Genomic DNA, 26,019 nt, shown 5'->3' with positions numbered 1-26,019 from the left:
TGGAGGTCACCAGGTTAAATGCTTTCTGAATTTCTTAAGATACCTTGCTTTTTCAAATAAAGATTCTGTACTTGTTGGTGGAATTTGAATTATAAACTCTTCTACCAAACTCTAATTTTAAGCAATTCTATATTTCAGAATACTTATGTAATAACAATAACCTATCATGCATATATTTTATAAACTGCTTTCAATACTCACAAAAATTGAGCAATTTAACACCGTTTTACATATTTAAAAACTAATACTCAGCTAGAACAGCTTGCTTAATGTCGGTTACAAAGCTAGCGAGTGGCAAATGTGGGATCAGATCCAGGCCTTCTGATTCTGTATCCTATACTTTTACCACTATGTCCTGCTGCTTCGGATAGACTCGATTTGAAGGGTTAATCAATCAAGTTCAGGTGGCAGTTGCTCACCTATAATATATAATATAGGTCTTACATTTTTATTAGGTATTAATTTATCAGTAGAATAGGATACATGCCTATTAACCCCAGATTTATCAAAGCTGCATCAAAGCTGCTTCATAACTGATCAGTTACTGGGTGACATTCTTACATGGAAAGTTTCTGTGACACAAGTCAGGGACGATCAGTGAATCATACATTGTGCTGTAAGACCCTCTTAAGAATAAATTGTTGGCTTTTAAATTTCAATTCTGAGAAATATGTTTTTAAATGCTGAAAATAAAAATGGCATTGTTTTTAACCTGTAGTAAACAAGAATCACATAACAGATGTGGTATGAAAAAATAGAAAAGAATTGGTGGATTATTCAATAAGTTATACTAGGACAATTAAGCTAATGTCAAAACTTTTAATTAGGTCCTTCCCTACTTTATATCTTACAGGGAAATAAATTTCAGAGAAATTAAAGACCTAAATGTGAAAAACGAAACTTGAAAAAGAAAACATGGGGTACCTTTATGATACTGGGCTAGGGAAGGATTTCAAAACAAGATGCAAAAAGCACAGATTATAAATGAAAAGATTGATATATTTGCCTGGAATTAAATCATCACATGACTCAAAAACAAGATGAAAAGATAAGCTATAATTAGGGGAAGATACTAGTAGCACTTATAACCAGCAGAGGATTAACATATGGACTACACCTTAACTATCCCCATTTTTTTTTTAGTATCCCCGTTTTTAAACGTGCAGTTCCTTCTCCAGCCTCGCCCCTGACCCACTGAGTCAGAAACTCTGGAGGCGGGGTCCTACCATCTTTAAGCAAGCTCTCCAGGTGTTTCTGATGCAGACTGAACTTGAATAACCATTGTATTAGTGTAAACTAAATGATAATATGAAAAGATAGTCCGATCATCAATCAGAAAATGTAAAATAAAACAGTGAGATACTTTGGGTAATTGTATCCATGAGCTTAGCTAGAATTGATATCTTAAGTTTTCACAAGGATATAGAGAAATTGTAGCATTGCTGTGGAAAATACAAATTGGCATAACAGTGTTGGGAAGTAATTTGGAAATAAATACCTAATAAAATTGATAACGTACATCCTTCATGACCAAGTACTTCTACTTTTAGGTACATACCTTAGAAAAAACACTCGCACAGGGACACAGCCGTCACAGATCAGGATTTTCATTGCCGTGCTATGTGAAATAGTGCATTTTTGTAATCCCTAATTACTTACCAGAGAAATGAACTCGTTTCAATCCATGTAACACTAGTACATAAGTCTGTGGAAAAATCAAAGAATTCTGAACCAAATGTAGCAAAAACTTAGCATCTTTTAAATATGGATTGTGGTGCATGTGTATCTACTTTGTAAACTTTATTTGAAATACTTTTTAAGTGGGGTATTAAAATATTAAAAGCATTGGTAATGAAAAACATTTTAAAAAATCAATAAAAGCAAATTTAATGACTTGTAAATTCATGAATAATTGCTGTGGACCAAAATAGAAGGACAAACAGTCATTCTGTAGGATCGTGTGTAAATGGTATCAGAATTTAATTTTAACTAGGTTATTATTATTATTATTATTATTATTATTATTAAAGTAAAATTAAGTGGAAGAGAGCTTGAAGGCTGTATATTCTAAACTGGTGCTTCCGAATCATTTTTTTTAGCTCATAACCCATTTTGATAAATATGAATATCACATATTCTTGTTTAATATAATTTCAAAATAAGGTAAATATTCTAAAAATGAATAAATGAAAACTTTTTAAATCAGAGAGGAGCCCTTTTCTTCTTCCCACATTTTTATCTGCCTTTTCTTCTCGCCACATTTTTATTTGTGTATATAGAAAGGAGCTTTCGTTCTTTCAGAAGTGCTACAGGGAAAACACCTAACTTTCTGTATTAATCAGGAGGGGCTAGGCTATGCTGCTATATCAAAGTAAGCCCAGAATATCAGCCACCTAACCACAAAAGTTTATTTTCATTCACATTGTGCGTACTGCACACATCACTGGAGGCCTCTGCTCCCCATAGTCCCTCAGGAACTCACATTGACAGACACATCCATGTCACAGCCTCACAAATGAAACACATGACTTCGAAGGTGCCTCGAAGTGGGTAAAAAGGATAAAGGTGACACACTGATTCCTAACTACGTCCCCTGAAAAATCACGTACATCACTTCCGCTCAGTTCATGGCCCTGAGCTAACTGCAGAGGAAGCTGAGGAATTCCGGTTGAGCAGATAGGATACTGTGTCCCATGCTCTTTTTACCACTTTGTTTTCCCGACACTGGAGCATTAGATAGCTCTGTGCTACTAGTTCCTGTAGCTACTTTTTATAGCCAAGGGTTCGAGAAAGCAGTTTCGTGAATATATGCTCATGTGAGTGGCGTGGTGACACACCGGGTCTGCTTGCTTATCTGGAGTGCATGGGTTTTACCAAAATTCTCAAAGTGGTTTTCTGGAATGTCCTCAACAGATCAGTCAAATGTCAGTTCGAGGATTCCTTTTGGGTATCTTGTGAAGTGTGAGAGAGAAGTCCTTACTCGCTTTGGGGCAAGATTTTCAACCACAATTGTAGGGAATCCTCACCTTAATTCATTCAATAGACTAGATAATATTTGAGGTTCCTTTAAACCTGAAACCACTTTCAATAACTTTCTTTGAGAGCTTAACTTCTTGAAGAAAATGAAGACTTTCAAGTCTAATGAATAGGAATGTTTGGTAATTGTCATTTTAAGTTTTAGGTCAAATATATTGGATATGTCTGTCAAATATGCTGAGCTATATTAAAAATTGTAATTTTTATTGTAAAATACGCACATAAAATTTACCATTGGCAATATTTAGTATTTTCACAATGTTATGTAACTACTAATTCTATCCAGTACCAAAACATTTTCATCACCCCAAAAGTAAACCCACTAAACAGTCAGTCCTCCTGCTTCCCTCCCCACGGTCCTTGGCAATCCCTAATCTGTCTATGGATTGGGTTGCCTCTTTGGGATATTTCATAGAGATGAAATCATACAACATGCGGCCTTTTGTGCTTGGCTTTTCACTTACATGTTTTCAGGGTCCATCCATGTTGCAGCATGTGTCAGTACTCCATTCGTTTTTATGGCTGAATTTAAAAATTACTATTTTTAAAAGTTTATGCTTTGGTCTTTTTTTTTAATGCTCTAAAAATTGAACAACTTGGTCCTTCATTTCATAAATCCAGCCAATATATTTCTTTTTAACAACCAATGAGTTTTAATGTGGAACAGATATCTTGATATTTAAATCTTTACAAAGCATATCAAATAATCTGATGTTTACTTGCCACCTGATGGCCTTGCCTTGATAAACAAGGATAACGTCTCTACTACACCACTAATCATTGCTTTGGAAGCTGATAGATAACCATGAATGACATAGTATATCCAAACCCAAAACTACTCATGGTGAACTCAGCCTTGCTGGACTAGAATGCTCTCACACACACTTGAGTCATTTTGTTCACGTGTGCTTCATAGAATTTTGATATTACCAGTATTAGTAAACTCAAGTTTTGTCTTCTGTGTGTTGAATCCCATATAACAAATGAATTAGTAATTGACAGTAATAAGTTTTCATTGTTTGAAGGCAGAAACAAACAAAAGACAATTTGATCTTTTTCAAAACTATTTCTCTGAATCATCTTTATATCATCTCTTTTGGCACTGTTTCCTAATTTGGATTGTCTTCTGAATTCCTTCTGTAATTTCGATAGTTTTGAAAACTATAGAACCCAAGGCTTCTCCAATAATATAAAGGTTTTTCTTAATCTTAGTTGTTGAAAAATGTTTTTTCTTTGATTTTTTTAAAAAAATTTAATAATTGACATGAAATTATACCAGCTCCAGGTGTACAACACAGTGACTCAGTATTTGTGTGTATTGCCCAGCGATCACCCCAGGGAGTCCAGCTGACACCCATCACAGTACACAGCTACAAATAAAAAAATTTTTCTTGTGATGAGATACTCTCCTAGCTACTTTCAAATACGCAGTACGGTATTATTGATTGTAGTCATCATGCCGTACGTTACATCCCCAGGGCTTCTTCATTTCATAACTGCAGATTAGTGCCTTTTGATCCCATTCACTCATTTCTGTACCCCACCCCCCACCTCAGGCCACCATCAGTCTATTCTCCAAATCCATTTAGCTTGTTTTTTGTGTGGGAGCAGGGAGGAGCCTTGTTTTTTTTCTTTGGTGGTTGTTTAGATTTAGATTCCACATAAAACATAACCCAAGCTCTGGCGGATGTGGCTCTGTTGGTTGGAGCATTGTCCAGTAATCAAAAGGCTGCGTGTTGGATTCCTGATCAGGGCCCACATCTAGGTTGCGGATTCATCCATGGTCCAGGTGCGTACTTTCCCTGTCCTGGTGCGCCCTGTAGGTCTCTCCCACATCGATGTTTCTCTCTCTGAATGCAATGAAAAATGTCCTCAGTTGAGACTTTAAAAAATAATTAAAAGAGATCACCCAATATTTCTATCTGATTTCTTTCATTTAGCATATTGCCCCCAAGGGCCACCCATGCTGTCACATGGCAAGATTTTGTTCTTTTTTATGGCTCAGTGATATTTCATTGTTTTATGCCACATTTTCTTTATTCAGAATGATGTTTTATATTACATTTTCTCAGACTTTGCCCAGAGTACTAGGGGTTTTTTTTTTGCTTTTTGTTTTTGTAACCTACTATGGATTTAGCATGATAGGCATTAGTGATTGATGTTAATAACATTCAGTAAAAAGCATCTTAGGAACTATATTTAAGACATATTAAAGTGGGGAGAGGTTGGTGGCAGGGAAACCAGCTAGTTAGACATTTTAGTGATTAGAGAATCGTTGTAAGTTCCTTAAAGGCAAGGACAATTGTGTTGTTCATCTATGTATTTCCAGCCTTTATACGTGTTGTGATATGCAATATTTTTATAGTTGTTATAAATCACTTGTGGAACATGGCAGAAAATACAAATATACATACATACATACATAAATTTCCCTTAATTGTTAAAGGCTGCTACAGACCTAGACTAATAAAGTAGCTGGGAAAATAAAGTACAGGGAGAATAAGGGGGAAAGAGATCAGAGGGATATATAAAGGATTAAAGTGAAATGTACAAAGAGGAACAAAATTAAACAGACACCAAAACGGAACACTGGGGAACTGGAGTGAAGAAGGTGTTGCCGTGGCTGGTGTGGCTCAGTTGGTTTGAGCATCCCTTAAACCAAAAGGTTGTGGGTTCAGTTCCTGGTCAGGGCACATGCCTGGGTTGCCAGTTTGGTCCCCAGTCGGTTATCTGCAAGAAACAACCAATCGATGTTTCTCTCTTTCTCTCACTCCTCCCCCCCCCCCCCCCCCGTCTCCAAAATCAATTAAGCATGTCCTCATGTGAGAATATAAGAAAAACAAAAAAAAATGATATTAAGTAACAATTGAGAAAGGAGATCTGTTTGTGTCTTCCTTTTTTATGGGAAAAGTTACAAAGATAAAGCTAGTAAATCTATTTAGGTATTAGAGTGAGAGCTGATTGGAAAATGCCCCATAGGCAGTGTAGTGGAAAAAACGTGGGTTTAGGAGTTATTTATTTACATGTAATTGATAGATTGAGTCATTCTGTGGACTAATTCTAAAATTAAGCTATTTTGTGGGTGAATTCTGATGAGAATAAGAATACGTTAAGTTATATCATTTAAGCTTTTTAAAAATTTAGGTTTATGTTTAATCCATGCCTTCTTGTATAAGAATAAATTCTGCCACCAGGTATTTGAATAGTGTGTTTACATTTTCAATCACAATGCAATTAATGTGGCTCCCAAAATTTTGCGATGATAGTTTTTGTGATAATAGGATTTGTGGCACATTTATAGCTCTCCTGTGGCAAACTCAGGAAAGAAAGCTATACAGTCCTGGTTGTAGCAGAAATCGTTTTAAAGGGTACATTTATAGACAAAGTGACATAGTTGCAGAACAATAGTGATAGAAAATCACAGAAGTCAGTTTTCCAAGTAGCAGGTTCTATTGCAAGTCAAAGAATGAGTACATCTGCATAGTGCAGGAAGGGCTGTTGGTTGTACTTGAGTATTTTTAAACCTCCGTTTCCATCCATAGGCTGACAGCATCATTAGTCATGTGTTCTGGGTTTTTGAGAATTAGGAAAGGATGCTAGAAATCATCTCACCCATTTTATAGTTCTAAGGAAAATTTGCCAGAGCACTGGAATCTCTTGGCCAGTTGAGTAGGCTAAGACTAATAATAAATGTTCTCTTAACTCTCAGTCTAGTACTTTTCTGGTAATACTGTACAACCCTCATTCTTTAAATGTGATTAAAAGTGGTAAACTTTTATCTAAGCATTGATCTATGATTTTATTTAGACCTAGAATATAAGGATTCATAGCAAAGTTACATTTTTTTCCTTATCAAACAGCTTACTTGTATTATTTTAATGATGAGGGAAAAGCCTAGATTTTGTTTTCTTTGGCAGGTGATCCATTCAATCTGGCTTAAATTTAGACAGTTTTTTGTTGTTGTTGTTGTTGTTGTTTTACAGAAGTGTTAGTAAATTTTGAGAAACCATGTTTTTAAAATGATCTTTCTTTTTAATCCTTTGTAACCAGCAAGAAGTTGAGAAGTTTACAGACCTAGAGAAACTCTACCTCTACCTTCAGCTGCCTTCTGGTCTCAGCAATGGAGAGAAAAGGTATGTCTCTGCTGGTGTCTGCCTTCATTACAGTGTTCATAGGCGATCCCTAGGAAGTAAGTGTGGAGTATGTGTGTGTGTGTTTTGGTTGTTATTGTTAACACTATTCCTAACATCATCAGAAAACAGAGTGTCAAAACAGTAGATCATATTTGGTTAAGTGGTTACTTACAGTTTTGCTAGTTCATTGTGTACCTGGGTAAATGCTGTGAAATGCAATGTGGGTTGTGTTTTATAAACAGACTAATATATTTATGCAGTAAAACCAGAGAATAAGTACATAAGTATTGTGAGCAGTAAATTAACTGCAAGAGTTTTTAGGTACTGTCAGGTGAGCATGTCACAGAATATTAAAAAGAAAATAGTGAGTTGCCCGTATGAAGCATGAATTTCTGATAAATGTAAGATGTTTTAAGTGCTTGTGGGTATTATATTTCATTATTAAAAATTACTGTCTCTCATTAGAAACATGAGAGAAACATTGCTGGTTCATGCATTCTATTCTTAAAGTTTCTATACCCTTTTAAGTATTTCTCAGAATTAATTTCATTCACGTAATTTATACAAAAAATTATATTCTATCTGGCTCATTGAGTGCTTTAGTGAGATTTTAGGTAGTTACTTGAGATTGGTAAGCAAATAGAAAATAGACAATTGCTTCCATAACTTTTATTTTGAAAGTTGGAGGTTTGGTAAGTTTAGGCAAATGAATAGGCAAATAAATGAGCAAATATCCAATTAGAGATCATTTTAGCCAAAACAAATACCTGATATTGTCAGTGTTCCTTCTAGAGATGATGGGGAGAGCTGGGACAGGGCGTTAACTTTAGTCAGACAAAAGGATTTTTTTAGTTATAGAAAAGGACCCACATCCACAGGTGGATGACTTACATGTATAGATAACTGGGCATCTGCTGTTTGTCCTGAGTTTGGTTTGGTCATTTATAGTGTGTTTACACATAATTGTTCAGTGGAACATTTAGACCTGGCTCAAAAATTGTCAATGAGTTGCTGTCTAGTTCAGCTAAACATGTTTTTCTTCTGTGATTAGTGATCAGAACGCCATGTCATCTAGTCGGGCACAACAAAAGCATGCCTTTTTCTGGATTCGGAATACTCTGGAGGAACATCCTGAGACTTCACTGCCCAAACAGGAAGTCTATGATGAGTACAAGTAAGTATTATGGATATATGTCAGACATGCTGGTGTGTTAAAAGAGCTTAAGTGCTATACTTGTCCCCAGTGATTTATCATTGGTGAATATCACAGTGATGTATAGGAGTTTGACTTAGAAACCTCTCCTGTTCCTTCTGTCTCTAATGGAGACAACTGTAACTGAACAACAAAAAACGTTGAAAAAAATTTTCTCTAGTAGTATATGTAACAAAGGACAGGATTACTAAATAAAAGGATTACTCTCGAGTTCATCGGAATGACTGGAGGTGGAGGGACAATGAATGGGATAGGATTGTTGAATAAAATACCTGTAGAGTTCTTCAGGAAACAGGAAGGGTATGCCTAGGGTTGGAAGGAAAGTGGACAGCAGTAAATAAGTCAGTGCACGTGGTAAGCTAAAACATGTGTTTTATTTAGACTTCTTAAAGGCCTTTTCATGCATCCATGAAATCCTTTTAAAATCCTTCTCTATACCAACCAAATAAAGCGATAGGGTTCTGGAGCGTTGTGTGGCTTGCACATATTAAACACAGGAGGTAAAAGCATAGAGACTAATGAGCCTTTCTGAATAGAAATAAGTTAACAGATGCTACATCTAGCTTTGTTTAACATTTTTATAATTTATTTGGAGAAGGAGATGTATTCAGGCAGAGTAAATAAAACCAAAACTTTCTGGGTATTGAAGTGTCAAAGCGGCAGGCATTAATGTGTTGTAATACTTATACAATTTGGAAGAAAGTGTCAAATGAGTGCTGCTGTTTACCAGTGTAACATGATGCGAAGCAACTGTACTTTTAAGGAGGTTTGGTATCTAGAAATAAAACTTTCTCTACCTTCATTCAAAATTTTGATTCCCTCACCTTAAAAAACATAGGGCGCTGGAGAAAGCCTAGAGGAAAATACGTGAAATGATCAAGGGTTGAACAAAGTTAAACTGAAGAGCTTTAGAATTTTTTCTCTTTAGGAAAATTAAAGCTAAGAATGCCTGTGATCCAAGCCTGTGAAGTTCATTGTCTCAGTCCACAACAGTCTGTTAACACCTGCATGTCCTGCTATGTGCCAGACCCTGGAGTAAGTTCTGAGGAGATGATGCATCAGATGCAGCTTCTGCCCTTGACGAGAATATGAATATTGAATTCTTCACTAACTTCAAGTTAATTAAAATAAAGATAACTCTTGACACTACAAAGAAGCAAATTTGTATTCACTGGAAGCTACTTAATATCAGGCAAATGTGTGGTATGTTGAAGCCCTGGTTTGAGGATCAAGAAAACAGAACCTGTCATTAAATTTATGTAACCTGGACATACAATCTAACCACTCTTTTTGTCAGTTGCATCATCTATACGATGAGGCAGTTTAAGAGTTTCTTTTAGCTCTAAAATTCTAAAAGTTGTCTGAAGAAGGAAAATGTTGAAGAACTAGCTATCCAAAAATGTCTTGCTAGTTTCCCAAAAGGCAAATTGGACAAATTAATGTATGACATCACCATATGAGTTAGTAAGGGAATTTAGGATATTCTACATATTTTCGAAGTGATGTCCTTCCACTGCACCTCCTTTGCAACTAGTTTGTGGAAGCGTGACCCTGCTTCATTAGTGCAGTCCTGTGTTCCTTAAAGATTTCTGCCTTTGGGAAGGCATGATTATATTTTTCTACAATATTTTTCTGAATTTTTCTAGTAAATCATTTTCTAAGATTCCCATAAATCCTCGTAATTTTTTCCACTAAGAAGAGTTAAAGAACTTTCTGGAACAAAACAGAACAAAAGTTACATCTTTTCGGTGTGCAGAGTAGGTGCTCAATTTTGAGCCAATAATTTGAAGTTCAGTAGAAAGCAACGGAGGTAAAAGCAGTAGGAAGTAGTTTAAAAAGGAAGTAGTGGGTAAGAGAAATTCTTGATAATAATGTGACAAGGAAAGAAATATCAGTCTGCATGAAATTTGAAAGAATTGTGTTAATGATTACGCCTGTCTTTATAATCCATATAGTAATATGGATATATATATTACTATATGGAGATGTATACACACACACTCACACACACACACACACACACACATTGTAGTACTATGCCCGAGTCTGGGTATTTTAGTTCAAAAAACATTTCATTAAGAACATACTTTATTTACTATTGTTTCCCCCCCAATGTTTTCACATAGTAGTCACTAATGTAATATTAATATTAATCAGAATGGAATCTGATCCTTCCATTGATGATAAAATTAGTGTTGTGAAAGACTTCGTTGTCTTCTAGTACTCTTCCATCCCACTAATGTGTAGATGAAAACATTAAAGCCCAGAGAAGTTAGGTGAGTCTTCCAGTGTCACAAAATTAGTTAGGGGTGGATGTAAGCCTAGTGCTCAGATTCCATGAGTGGTTCATAATAGGTAAGAGAGCAAACTAGTTAAATTTGAGTATATCAAACTGAGGGGGTAGAAAAGTCTAAGCAAGTTGTTAGAAGTCAAGTTAGTGAGGACTTCCACATAATGTAAATAAATTAGCTGCTCAAAGTATAAATTTGTTTATATATAATTAATATACCTGCATGCAAATAATGTGTGTTATAAAAGACACAGTAACATGTACTAACAGCACAACACGTGCTAAAAAAGAAAATATTTTTTTGTATTTCCACAGACTTACAGCTATGTGAGAGCTGCAGGCTCTTCTCTCATTTGATTATACATTGCCTGACACCGTAATGTGCATTGAAATAACTTGAGAGTGTGAGAAATAGGCAGGCAAGAAGTATTAGGAAATGGCTGGTTTAAAGTTTTAAAATTATCTCATCTAAAGAAAGCAAAGTGGAGTATAGCTATTTATTTTTTTAAAGAAGAAAAGTTTTAAATCACAGGAGAGATTTCAGTTAGATACAAAATAACACTTTCTATCTGTAAAGATTTTAAGAGGAATTTTGTTCCTTCCTAAAGGCCTTTTAGACTAGTCATCTTCCTATTTCGGTGCCTTAATGAGTTTTCCTGAATAATAATTCACCATACATAGAATGACCAGTCTTAAACAGAATTTCTTCTAAATATTTATTGGAAAGATATTATTATTGATATGAAATATACCTGTATTTTAAGCTATCCCTGTTGCATATGGACTCTTGTATAATTCATTGTAGTGGTGTTTAGATATATTTGTGTAAAAGTCAATCTCTTCATAGTCGTTAAAAATCCCTTTGAGAGAAAAATTGAAGATGTAATCTAAGACATTTGGCTTCTTTTAAATGTATCGTCATGCTAAATTAAGATATTAATAGAACCAGAAAGCTTTAAGGGGCTGTCAGCACGCAAAGACAGTTTAATTTACAAATGATTGTGAAGTTCTTACATGTGTTTATGAAAATGATTATTAATGATTTATATTATTTTTCTATTTATAAAAGTAATATGCATTCATCATGAAAGGTTTGGCAGATAGTTATAAATGTATAAAAAAGAAAACTACCATCAGTAATCTCACTACCTAAAAATAACCACTGTAGTTTATTTTTTTCCAATGCCTTTTTCATGTATATAGTCTTGTTATTGTTTAACCAAAATTGCCCGGTCGTTTACACAATTTGTGAGGGGGGCAGTTGCAAACAACATCGTGGTGAGCATTCTTGACTGTAATTTAATACAGATGAACAGAATCGGGGCTGTTGGTCTACAAACCTTTATATATTAAGGATATTAACTATTAAAATACAAAAAAATTAAGATTACTGTTTATTATTTAATTTTAATCTTTATAAGTCTAATTTGTCTATTCTTTTGTAGCTTGTAACATCCATTGTTATACTAGAAAGAACTTCCCCCATCCACTAGTAGCTGTATACTCACATGTATTTTTTCCTATGTATTTATTTCATTTTTCACATATCACCTTTTATTCCATCTGGTATTTATTTTGTTGTTGTTTTTCCCCTTACCAGAGGACATTTTATTGATTTCAGAGAGAGGGGGAGGGAGGGAGAGAAGAAACATCTCTGTGAGAGAGATATGGCTTGGTTGCCTCTCACACACACCTTGACTCGGGATGAAGCCTGTAGCCTAGGCATGTGCCCTGACCAGGAATCGAACCCACGACCTTTTGGTTTATGATGATCCAACCAGTGGAGCCACACCAGCCACAGCTGGTATTTATTTTGGTAAATGCCTTAAGATAACAGACTAATTTTAATATTTTTCTGAATGGTTATCTAATTATTCCAGCTTTGTTTACTGAATAATTTTTTCTTTTGACACTAATCTATTATGTAACTCTTATCTTACTACTGCCTCCTGGACTGAATTTTCTTCCTTTGTATTTTCCATTCTTATTTCAGTACCATAACATTTTTAAGTGTTTTAGTTATTTAATGTTTAAGAAGCTGGTAGGACCAGTCTTTTTCATTATCCTTTATCAAAAATTTCCTTGGTTTATACACCAATTTTTTAAAAAACTTTCATACCAATGTTTTCATATGAAGTTTAAAATCATTTTTATTTTTTTTCTTTAAAGAAGAAACCTCAAAGGGATTTTGATGTGAAAGTTTATTTTAGAAAAATTAACTTTAGAGTTAGCAGTATATTTCTTTATTGGCATCTTTCTCATGCCTTTCAGTAAAGTTTTAGGATTTTTTCCTTCAATTAAGTTCACTTATTTTTCTTGTTAAGTATATGTATTCCTTGTTAATTTTTACTTGTCTCATATTATGAAAAATATTTTTTTCTTTTTTGGGGGGGTTAAAGGACATCTGTAGATTTCTGTTACTTATGTTGGAATTTAGTATTTACTGAACTTTGCTGAATCCTAATTTTTCAGTTCTTTTGACTCTTCTGGGCAGAGTTATCCTGTATGTCTTCCCCATTCTCTTTATTACATTCAGTAGATCTTTCTCCCGACTTTAAGTAAGCAGTGTTTGCATCATTTCCTCTCACAGTTCTTTGTGTTACGGATGTATCATTTTTAATGACCAAGACTGTAGCCTGCTGTTTTATGAGAAATGGATGTTGAAATTCATCAGATGCTTTTTGGGCATCTATTGACATTATGCAATGCTGCTTCTGTGAACTGTTGATGGTGATATATTATCTATATACCCAATATGAATCCTTTTAGCCACTAGAATAAATGCTTTCTTCATAATCAAGATCTGTAATCTTTTAGTGTACTGTTAGTTTCTGTTCTCAAGTGTATTGTTCAGGATCTTCATATCTATATCCATAAGGGAATTTGGTCTGTAATGTTCTTTTTTTATGCTTTGGCAGATTTCGACAATAGAGTTGGGCCAGATTCATGAAGTATTTGGAACTCTTTCCCTAATTGTCTGTGCTCTGAAACTGTTTATGTAGCATGGGACTTACTTGTTCTTGAAAGGTTTAAAGAACTCGACTATAAAACCATCTAGGCCTGGAGTCTTTGTTGGAGGTGATTCTTTGGCAACTTTTGTGGTGTTCTTCTATTAGGTTTTTACTTCATTTGTCAATTTTGGTAATTTATTCTTCCTGGAATTCATTCAAATTTTCAAATACATTAGCATAGCATTATGTATACTAGTCTCTTGTAAACTGAATGTCTTTCGTATCTGATATATCCTTTGTCCTATTTCTAATCTTATATATAGGGTGGGGCTAAAGTAGGTTTACAGTTGTGAGTACAGGAGACATAGTTTATTCTTGTATTCTTATTTATTACTGTTTTCTTTATGAACACTGTAACCTACTTTGCCCCACCCTGCATTTCAATTTTCCTCATATTTTATCAAATTGTACTTAGCCATAGTTTATTTCTACTAGTCTTTAAAAAAAAAGGAAAGTAAGCATGATATATCAGTTTTATTTTTTGTCTGTTTTCTCATTTATTAGATGCCTTTTTTTTTATTCCCCTGAATAAATGGTGTTTTAGTGGGGGGTTTTGGGTGTTTTTTTTTTCTTACTCTTTAAATGGGATGCTTACTTTGTTTTCATTCTTTTTATATTTAAGATGTGATTATTTACATCTTTGAATTTTCCTTTTAATACAGTTTTAGCTATATCCCTCAGGAATAAATTCGATTAATTACAATTACCATTATTTTCTAATAGTGTGGAATTATAGCTTTATTGTTTTCTTTGACCTAAAATAGTTAGAAGTGGTTTTTTTTAAGCCTTTCATGTTCTTAAGGGTTGTTTTTTCCCATTTTGTTTTGTTTTATTATAGTATGGTCAAGGAGTATTAATTTCAGTTAAAGTTTACTTTCAGCCTAACAAATTATCAGTTTTTATAAATATTTCTGGATATTCTTGTTATATTACACTGTTTATTCACTATATATTAATATGTACTAAGTTCAGTTTCCAGTGTTTTTTCAAATCCTTTAAATTCTGTTTTAAAAATCCTTTTCTTTTAGTTTATCAGTTGAGAGTGAGTAGTCTATTAATCTCTTACAAAAGTGATGTTTCTCACAGTTCCTCATAGTGGTTCATGGATTGATTTATAGATCTTGGGATATTTGACAAAAGAAAAAAATAATGATTGTATGTATCTTTATTATAGTTTTTGCCTGTTATCAACAAAAAAAGATCCTGTTATATTTAACGTGTTTTGTCTTAAAGTTTTCTCTTATATCAATATTTACAACCCATTCTCGATATCCGTCTAATACAAATATATACAGGTTGGGTCAAAAGTACGTTTACAATTGTGAGCACGTGAAATAGAGTTTATTCTCTTATTTTTATTTATTAATTATTGTATTATTTTCCATATGCAACTGTGAACCTACTTTTACCCCACCCTGTATGTATGTATGTATGTATATATATATATACATATATATATATATATATATATATATATATATATATATGTATATATATATGTATGCATATACGCCCATCCTTTTATTTTTATCATTTTGTTTTAAGCAGTTTACATTATTATGTTCCTAAAAAGTCCCTGGTCTTTCATTCTGACCAATAGAAGAAGCTGGTGGCATGAACCTACCCAGAAACTCTGGTGTCTGCAGACACACAGCAACAGAGCAGTAGCAGCCACAGCTCCTGCTGCTGCCTCCTGCTGCATGATGGAGAAACAAAGCATTAATCTCAAGTGGATTTCCTACTAAATAATATGTAGCCTGTTTTAGCATTCCTAAAAATCTGTTTTCTCTCATTCTGGGTAGAATCTCAAAGGTGCAGATTTTTAAATTTGACAGCGTTGTTTCCATTGTTTCCTGGCACAACTGTTCTCTCCAGTCCTTTCTTTCCCATCTATTTGATTATTTAATTTTTTTAGTTATGTGTAATCATTAATTTTGTATGTGTGGTATACTTTTGTGCTTACAGCCTAAGTTTATATTTTCTGTTCTGTTAATCAATGTAAATTAAACTCTTAGGACAACCTTGCAGGTAGAAATAGATTCTTGAAACATACTTGTTTTAAAAGCATTAAAATAGTGAACATTTCATGAGCTAAATGGCATATAGGTCAGGCCTAAGCATGTGCATATACTTTCTCAAATGTATAATATATTCTTTAATATTTTAGCATCTGAATAAAATAAATGGAAGCAGATGTTATTTCTGGTTTGTGGATGAGGTCACTATGACTCCGAAGTAAATGCCCTAGACAACCTGTACCCAGATTTTCTGACTTCAGGGCTGGGCTTTTTGCTTTAATCCCTATTACCTCTAGAAACTCATTCCAAATGCTAGTCTTCTCTTGATTAAAATATTTGGAGTAGCATTTCCCAAACCTTAATTGTATTTTAAATATTTTAGCTGATTAGAAATAGTAAAGTTTAGAAAAAACTATACTGATCAATTTCAGCCCCCCACAAATGTCCCAGCAAATGAATAACTTCCACTCCACAGTCCTAAAGAACACAATTCAGATTATGTATTGGCAAAAATCTCAATTTACTCTATGTCATAAGGCAGTTATTTTACAGGTAGTCAAAACTAAATTTTTCTTTTGCTTTTCAGATGTTTATCTTTTGAGATATAAATCACATATTATAATACTCAGTTTTAAATTGTACAGTTCAGTGTATATTTATAAGGTCATGCATCCGTCACCATAATGTGAAAATATTTTCATTACTGCCCCGAAATTCCATATCCACTAGGAGTCACAACCCATTTTTCTTTCTCCTAGGCCTTAGCAACAAATAGTCTACCTTCTGCCTGTATCAGTTTACCTATTCTGGACATTTCATATAAGAGGGATCATATATTATGTGGCCTTTCCTCTGTGGTTTCTTTCATATATCATGATGTTTTCAGGGTTTATCTATGTTGTATCATATATTAGTGCTTCTTTCCTTTTTATGGTCAAATAATATTCCATTGTATGAACATACCAGTTTGTTATCTATTCATCATTTAGTGAACATTGAGTTGTTTCTACTTCTTGTTATTATGAAAATGCTACTGTGAACATTTGTCTATAAGTTTTGTATGGATATGGGTTTTCAGTTCTCTTGGTCATATACCAAAGAGTGGAATTGCTGAGTCATAGGGTAACTCTATTTTAACTTTTTGAGGAATTACCAAACTGTCTTGCAAAATGGCTGCACCATTTTACATTCCCACCAACAATTATGAGGATTATATTTCTCCACATTCTTGCCAACACCTTCATGTCTTTTTTTGTTATGGTCATTCAACCAAATGTGAAGTAGTAGCTCACGGATTCAATTTGTATTTCCCTGGTGACTGATGATGCCAAGTAACTTTTCATGTTCTTATTGGCCATTTACGTATTTTCTTTGGAGAAATATTTATTTAAAGTATTTTCTCATTTTTAATTATTGGTCTTAATATTTACTTATGTGTTGTACACATATTCCATACACTAAATTCTTACTAGATATATTATGATTTGTAAATATTTTTCCTCCTGTGGGCTGTCTTCATTGTTTTGACACTGTCCTCTGGTGAACAAAAGTTTTTCATTTTGATGAAATTAGTTTATTTTTTCCTTTGGTTGCTTGTGGTTTTAGCTATCATATCTAACAAACTGTTGCCTAATGTAAGGTAATGCAGATTTATACTGTTTCATTATAAGAATTTTATTGTTTTAGCTCATTCATTTGGATCTTCACGTTTTATTTAAATTTTATATGTGACGTGAGGTAGGGACCCAAATTCATTCTTTTGTTCACGGATATTCAGCAACCATGCATCATCTGTTGAAAAGATTATTTCTTCCCCATTGAATGGTCTTGGAACCCTCGTGGAAATCAATTGGCCATCAATGTACGGGCTTACTTCTGGACTCTGAATTCTGTCCCAATGTGCTGTGTATCTTTATGCTATCATTACACTGTCTTGGTTACTTTAGTTTTGTAGTAAGTTTTGAAATAGGGAAGTATGAGCCTTCCAGATTCATTTTTTTTGACTCTTTGGTTTCCTTAAATTTCCATATGGATTCTAGAATTAGCTTGTTAATTTCTGTAATGAAGGCAGAGAAATTTTCATAAAGATTGCATTTAATCAGTTGATAAGTTTAGGAGTATCGTCAACTTAACAGTATTCTTCCAATCCATGATCATGGGGTATATTTCTGTTCATGTAGATCTTTAGTTTTCTTCAAGGATGTTTTGTAGTTTTCATGTAAAAAATCTTGCACTTATTTTGTTAAGCTTATTCCTAGTGTTCTTTTTAAATACTGTAAATGGAGTTACTTTTTAAATTTCATTTTTGATTGTACGTGTGTATAGAAATAAGACTGATTTTTATACAGTCATGCACCACATAACAATGTTTTGGTCAATGAAAGACCGCATATATGATGGTGATCTCATAAGATTATAATGGAGCTGAAAAAAAACCCCATTGCTTAGTGATGTCCTAACTATCCTAATGTGGTATCTCAGGGCATTACTCACATGTTTGTGGTGATGCTGGTGGAAATAAGCCTACTGTGCTGCTGGTCATATAAAATTATAGCACATACAGTTTATAGTAGTAGGCTGTACCATCTAGGTTTGTGTAAGTACTACACTCTATAATGTTCAAAGAATGGCAAAATCATCATTAGAATGACACATTTCTCAGAACATATTCCTATCCTTAACTGGCATGTGACTATATATGATCTTGTGTCCTGCAACCCTCCTGAACTGGTTTATTAACTCTAATGGCAGTTTTTTAGTACATTCCTTAGGGTTATCTATATATATAATATGTCATCTGAAAATAAAGATAGCAGTACCTCTTCTTTTCTAATTTGGCTTTTATTTTATTTTGTTGCCTAATTGCCCTGGCTGGAATCTCCCAATACAATGTTAAACAGAAATGATGAGGCAGACATCCTTGTCTTTTGCCTGATTTGGAGGAAGAAGCTTTCAGTGTGCTGATATTAATTAAGTATGATGTTAACTGTGGGTTTTCCATAGATGACCTTTATCAGGTCTAGAAACTTGAATTCTATTTCCAGATTGTTGATTGTTGAAGTTTCTCACATGTTTTTTCTGCATCTGTTGAGATTACCAGATCAGATTTTTTTCCTTACGCTTTTAATATTGTGTTACATTACTGATTGATTTTTGTATGTTGAATCCATCTTGTATTCCTGGGATAAATCCTGGGTGGTCATGATGTATAATCCTTTATACGTAGTGATAGACTCAGTTTGCTAGCACTGTGTTAAAGATTTCTACAGCCCTGGCCGTGTAGTTCAGTTGGTGGGAACGTTGTCCTGATGTGCCAAGGTTGTGGATTTGATCCCCAGTCAGGGTACATGCAAGAAGCAACCAATGAATGCATACGTAAGTGGAATAACAAATCAGTGTTTTCTCTCTTTCCCTCCTTCTCCCTCCCTCAATCCCTTTCTCTCTCTCTCTCTCTAAAAATCAATAAATAAAAACTTTTTTAAAAATAAATTTTATTGATTATGCTTTTGCAGTTGTCCCAGTTTTTCCCCTGTTATTCACCTCCTTGCCTACAACCTCCCCTTCCCTCCCGCAGTCCTCTACTCTTCGTTCATGTCTATGGGCCGTGCATGTAAGTTCTTTGGCTTCTCCATTTCCTATACTATCCTTAACATCCCCCTGTCTATTTTGTACCTACCAATTATGCTTCTTAATCCCTGCACCTTTCCTCCATTCTCCCCCTTCCCTCTCCCAGCTGATAACCCTCCAAATGATCGCCATATCTATGATGCTGTTCCTGTCATGGTAGTTTGCTTAGTTTTTTTAGATTGTTAATGATAATTGTGAATTTGTTGCCATTTTGATGTTTATAGTTTTGATGTTCTTCTGTTTCTTAAATAAGTCCCTTCAACATTTCACATAATAAGGGCTTGATGACGACGAACTCCTTTAACTTTACCTTGTGTGGGAAGCACTTCATCTGCCCTTCCATTCTAAATGATAGCTTTTCTGGATTAGAGTAATCTTGGTTATAGGTTCGTACTTTTCATCACTTTGAATACTTTTGCCTGCAAAGTTTCTTTTAAGAAATTAGCTGATAGTCTTATGGGAACTCCTTTGTTGGTAACTTTCTGCTTTTCGCTTGCTGCTTTTAAGATTTTCTCCTTACCTTAAACTTTGGCATTTTAATTATGATGTGTCTTGGTGTGGTCCTCTTTGGCTCCAACTTAGTTGGAACTCTGTGAGCTTTCCCAGACTTGTATGTATATTTCCTTTGCCAAATTAGCATAGTTTTCCTTCATTACTTTTTTCAAATAAGTTTTCGATTTCTTGCTCTTCCTCTTCTCCTTCTGGCATCCCTATGATTCGGATGTTGGTATGTTTGGAGATGTCTCAGAGGGTCCTTATACTGTCCTCGTTTTTTTGAATCTTTGTTTCTTCTTGCTATTCTGGTTGAATGTTTATTTCTTCCTTATGTTCCAGAACATTGATTTGAATCCTGGCTTCCTTCCCTTCACTGTTGGTTTCCTATTCATTTTTCTTTGTTTCACTTAGTGTAACTTCGTTTATCCTTTATGTTGTTGCTGTACTCATGAGTTCTTTGAGCATCCTGATCACCTGACCTCTGCATCTGATAGGTTGTTTATCTTTGTTTCGTTTAGTTCTTTTTCTGGGGTTTTGTTGTATTCTTTCATTTGAGCCATATTTCTTTGTCTCTATTTGGTAGCCTCTCTGTGTCTGTTTCTGTGTATTAGGTAGAGCTGCTTTGACACCCTGTCTTAGTAGTGTGGCTTATTGTAGAAAAAATACCTATAAATTGTGTGAGGCAGAACCTTGGGTAATCACCAGGGTGCAGCAACCCTCCTCACCACTTTGTGCCTCTGTGTGGGGGTGGGGGTGCTCAGAGAGGGGACTGTGCAGCTGCTTAGCTTCTGGAGGTTTGCCTGGCACTCATCCCATTTCCAATTACTTCCCCCACTTCCCATATGTGACTGATGCCCTTCAGGCTGTTGCCCTGGTACTGAATCCTAGAGTGAGTGGGTTTGCATACCTTCTAAGTCTGTGTGGGCCCTTTAAACAGTCTCCTGAAAATCCGGCAGTTTCTTCTGCCACCCACATCCCCAATGGTTTCTATAGCCAGAAGTTAAGGGGATTTATCTTCCTGGCACTGGATCCCTGGGCCTTTTGGTCTGGCCTGGGCTTGCTCGCTCCCAAGGTATCCCTTCCAAGTTTTATCTACCATACTTGAATGTGGGACCATCCATTCCATCTCCACCTCTCTGCTCCACACCACGTCTCCATGCCTCTCTGCTCATCTCCGAGACTCCGCCCCTCCTTACCTGTATGAATGTGGCTTCTTTAAATCCTTGGTTGTCAGGCTTCCATACAGAATGATTTTCTGACAATTCTGGATGTTATTTGTTTTGAGATCTAGTTGTGATTCTTTCTGTGGTTGCGTGAGGATGCGAAGCATGTCTACCTATGCCTCCATCTTGACCAGAAGTGTAAGCCATATAATACAAATTTCTTCAAGATTTTTACATATATATTTATAAGGATATACTCTGTATTTTTCTTGTGATATATCTGTCTACTTTGGAGTCAGGGTAATGCTGGCCTTACAAAATGAGTTTGGAAGTATTTTCTATTTTTATGAAAGAGTTTATGAAGGATTGGTATTGATCTTTAATAGTTTGGTGGAATTTACATGTGAACTCATCTAGGCCAGGACTCTTCTTTGTGGGCATTTTTTAAATTACTAATTCAGTCTTTTTTTTATAGGTCAAATTGTCTCATTTCATTTTGAGACCATTTTGGTAGTTTATGCCTTTCTAGGAATTTGTCTATTGGCATACAGTTTTTCATAGTGTTCTCTTATAGCCTCTTTTATTTCTATAACAATAGTTGTAATGTCCTGCTTCCATTTCTGATTTCAGTTATTTGAATCTTTTTTTTTCATCTTGATCATTTTAGCTAAAGGTTTCTCAGCTTCATTGATCTTTTCAAAGAAACGAATTTTAGATTGGTTAATTTTTTTCATTCCCTACTTCATTTATTCCAGTTTAATAAGTGAGGATTCCAGTTTAACCCTTATTATTACTTCTATCTGCACTGGATTTGGTTGGTTTCCTCTTATTTTTCTGGATCTTTAAAATGGAAGATTACATTATTCATTTGAGACCTTTCTCATTGTTTAATGTAGGCATACACAGCTATAGACTTTCCTCTAAGCACTACTTTCTCTGCATCCCATAAGTTTTGGTATGTTGTGCTTTCATTTTTATTTATCTCAAAGTATTTTCTAATTTTTCTTGTGATTTATTTTTTGACCCATGTATAGTTTACACATGAGTGAATTTCCAATTTCAGTTATTGATTTCAAATTCCAACCTATTGTAGTTGGAGAAAATATTTTGTACAGGTTTATTACTTTGAGTGTACAGAGAGTTGTATTTATAGCCTAATATACCATTTATCCTGGAGAATAATCCATGTGCACTTGAGAAGAATGTATACTCTGAGGTTGCTTGGTCAGGTGTGTTCTGTAGATTACATATTTAGGTATAGTTGATTTTTACTGTTGTTTTATGTCTTCTCTTTCCTTCTCTTCTTAGTTCTATCCCTTTTTGAAAGTGAACTTTTGGGTTGGCCCAAAAGTTTGTTTTGTTTTTTCTGTAAGAGGACTCTAGTAGCACTTAGTTGTCTTTAACTTCATTCGAAACAATTTTGTTAGATCGTATTGTGATAGCTGTCATATCAGCTTGCCTTTTTAAAAAACTTCATCAAAATTGGTGAATTTTTTATAGCTATTTTAATATTGAAGATGGAAGAAGATATACAACATTTTGGCATATTATGCTTTATTATTTCAAGAAAGGTAAAAATACAACTGAAATGCATAAAAAGATTTATTCAGTGTATGGAGAAGGTGCTGTGACTGATTGAACATGTCAGAAGAGGTTTGCAAAGTTTCATGCTGGGAATTTCTTGCTGGACAATTGCCCCACGGTTGGGGAGACCAGTTGAAGTTGATAGCAATGAAATCCAGACATTAATGGAGAACAATCAAAGGTATACCATGCAGGAGGTAGCCAACATACTCAAAATATCCAAATCAGTAAAGTTATTGGTAAAAATGAAAAATTGTGTCTCTTATTTTATAGAAAACAACATACAGATTTTTGGCCAACCAAACATTGCATTTTTCCAATTACTAGTGTTGAATTATTTATTTCTTCTTCTAAATGTGCTCATTTTTGTTTTATATATTTTGGAGCTGTTATTAGGTACATAGTAGGTTATGATTGATGTATCTTCTTGATGAACTGACGCTTATATCATGAAATAATGCCTTTTTTGTCTCTTGCAATTTTTGTCTTAAAGTCTTTTTCTATAATACATAATATGTAGATGACATATAGTTTGATCATATTTTATTCTAAATCTATTCTGCCTAATTAGGGAATTTAATCCCTTTACATTCACATTGTGCTATTTGTTTTCTATAAAATGTCTATATCTTTTTATTCCTTAGTTCCCCAGTTTCTTACCTTTTTTTGTGTTAAGTAGGTATTTTTTTATTGAAACATTTTAATTCCCTTGTTTCTTTTACTATATATCTTTTAAATTACAGTTAACACCTTAATTTATGAAAAACTAGTTTGGATTATACCAACTTAATCATGTGTGTATGTGTGTGTGTGTGTTCTCTACATCATCCCCATTCATTTTCATGCGTTGTGTGCTCATTAACACATTTATATGTGGTGCTTTATGTTGTCTTTTAGATCAGATATGAATAAGGAGTTATAAGAAAAAAGACATATAGACTATATTTTATATTCACCTACAAAGTTACCTTTACTGTTATTTTTTATTTGTGTGGATTTGAGTTACTGTTTGATGTCCTGCTATTTAAGCCTGAATGACTGCATCTAGTATTTCCTGTAGGACCAGTTTACTAGCGATAAATTCTTTCATTTCTTTGGCCATTGAAGTCTCTACTTGGTAGCTTAGTGGTCAACTATTGATTGGATGGAGATTTCCTTAAACACTTTAAGCCAATTTAAATCTCCCAGTCTTTATCAAAGGTCTGTGGGGCAGGGGGAGGAGTAGACAGACACTATAGACACTCAGTTGATTCCCAGGAATATGTTGAAGTTTTTTGAAGCTTCAAAGAACTTCTTATTTCCCAGCTTTTCTTTTAAATTTTTGGTTAGTCTGTTGTTTGCCCCAGCTGTTATTCACTGTCTCAGGCAGCCAAGAAGTTAAGACACTTGCCTATAATTCTTTTTAACAACTTCCCCACCCCGTCCTTCAGCAAGAAAGCATTTTGTAGTGGGCAAGCTCCAAGACAGACAGGTCAGATAACGGCCTGTAGGTGGAGTCTTATAGAATCCATCACACAAGACAAATAATGACAGTTCTTTGGAATCAGTTTTTGAGAATACTCCAGCTGTGTTGTGTTTATTCTGGTGGCCACCAGCCTCAACTGGGAATATGGGCTGTTACTTTTCAGTGCTACTGCTGGAGAATGGGGGGATCTCCAAGGCAAGTTAAAATGATACAGAGCTGTTCTTATTGGAGCCAACTATTTTTCTTGGAAAAATACTCCCCAGTTTTCTGCAAGACCTGGATTAATTTTCAGAGTAGTCAGTTTTTAGTTTTTCCATTATTTAATAGAGAACAATAAAACATGGTGGGGAGGGATAGTAAAAATGTAGAGCTTTAGAATGTAATCAAATTTGTTATTAACTTAAAATAGATCATTGTATATATGTGTGTATATATATATGTTTGTGTGTGTGTATATATATATAAAAGTTGTTATATGTAAGCCTTTTGGCAATCACAAAGCATAAAAATATAGTAAATACACAAAAGATAAAGAGAAAGCAATATAAGCATACCACTAAAGAATATCATCAAATCACAAAGGAAGAGAGCAAGAGAAGAAGAAATAGAGAACTACAAAAACTAGAAAACAGTTAAAATGGCAATGAGTACATACCTAGCAATAATTACTTTAAGTGTAAATGTACTAAATTTACCAATCTGTCAATGTAGTGAGACTGAAAAGATTTTAAGAAAAGAAAAGAAAAAAAGACTCATTTATATGCTATCTACAAGAGACTCACTTAAGATGTAAGGACACAGAGGCTGAAAGTGAAGGAATTGGAAAAGATATTCCATGCAACAGGAAACCACAAGGAGGTTGGGGTAGCCATGCTTACATCAGACAAAATCTGCTTTAGAAACTGAACCTGTAATAAGAGACAGAGAAGGGTTTTATATAATGACAGAGGTCTATCCAACAGGAGGCCATAACACTTGTAAATATTTATGTACTCCATATAGGAACATCTAACTAGGTAAAGTAAATATTAATAGACCTCAAGGAAGAAATAGATAGCAATACAATAATAGTAGGGCACTGTAATACCCTGCTTACATCATTGGGTTGATCATTCATACAGAAAATCAATGAGGAAATGTCAGCCTTAAACAATGTTAAACCACATGGACTTAACAGATACATACAGAACATTCTATCCAAAAGCAACAATATACATTCTTCGCAAGTGCACATGGAACATTTTCCCAGATTGATCATGTATGTTATGCCACAACACATCTTAATAAATTTAATAGAACTGAAATTCTGTCAAGCGTATTTTCCCACCACAATAGTATGAAACTAGATAATCAATTTATAAAAGAAAAACTGGAAAATTCACAAGTGTGTGGAGATTAAACAACATGCTGCTGAATAACCATTATGTCAAAGATGAAGTCAAAAGTTTCCTTGAGACAAACAAAAAAGTGGAAACATAACATACCAAAATTTATCGGATGCTGCAAAAGCAGTTCCAAGAGGGAAGTTCATAGCAGTTAATACCTATCTCAAGAAACAAGAATATACAATGGGGTAAGGATAGTCTTTTCAATGATGGTGTTGGGAAACTGGATCACCACATGCAAAAGAATGAAACTTGACCAGTATTCTATACCATACACAAAAATCAACTCAAAATGGATGAAAGATTTGAACATAAGAGCTGAAACCATAAAACTCTTAGAAGAAAGCATAGGCGGTAAGCTCCTGGCCACAGATCTTGGCAATGATGTAATTGTGACACCAAAAGTAAAAGCTAAGGCAAAAGTAAACAAGTGGGGCTCCATCAAGCTGAAAGGCTTTGCATACAAAGGAAACACTCAGCAAAATAAACAGGGAGAAAATATTTGCACATCATATACCTGATAGGGGTTAATATCCAAAACATATCAAGAACTCTTGCGACTCAATAGCAAAAAAAAAAAATACTCTTTAATGAAAAAA

General features: G+C 34.4%; 1 protein-coding gene across 2 annotated transcripts in view; it reads left to right on the top strand.

Annotated features, from left to right (window-relative positions):
- RFX7 (regulatory factor X7) overlaps positions 1-26,019 on the top strand; it is a 117,062-nt gene that overhangs the window by 72,716 nt on the left and 18,327 nt on the right. For both annotated transcript variants that reach the window (XM_053927919.1, XM_053927920.1), the window contains exons 4-5: positions 7,087-7,169; positions 8,221-8,343. In XM_053927919.1, coding sequence (XP_053783894.1) covers positions 7,087-7,169; positions 8,221-8,343 — 206 coding nt within the window. The remainder of the gene's footprint in view (positions 1-7,086; positions 7,170-8,220; positions 8,344-26,019) is intronic.

The sequence above is a fragment of the Desmodus rotundus genome, chromosome 7, assembly GCF_022682495.2.
Source record: "Desmodus rotundus isolate HL8 chromosome 7, HLdesRot8A.1, whole genome shotgun sequence".
In the NCBI taxonomy this organism is placed as follows: Eukaryota; Metazoa; Chordata; class Mammalia; order Chiroptera; family Phyllostomidae; genus Desmodus; species Desmodus rotundus.
Note: the sequence above shows the minus strand (reverse complement) of the source record. Positions and strands in the feature narration are given on the sequence as shown.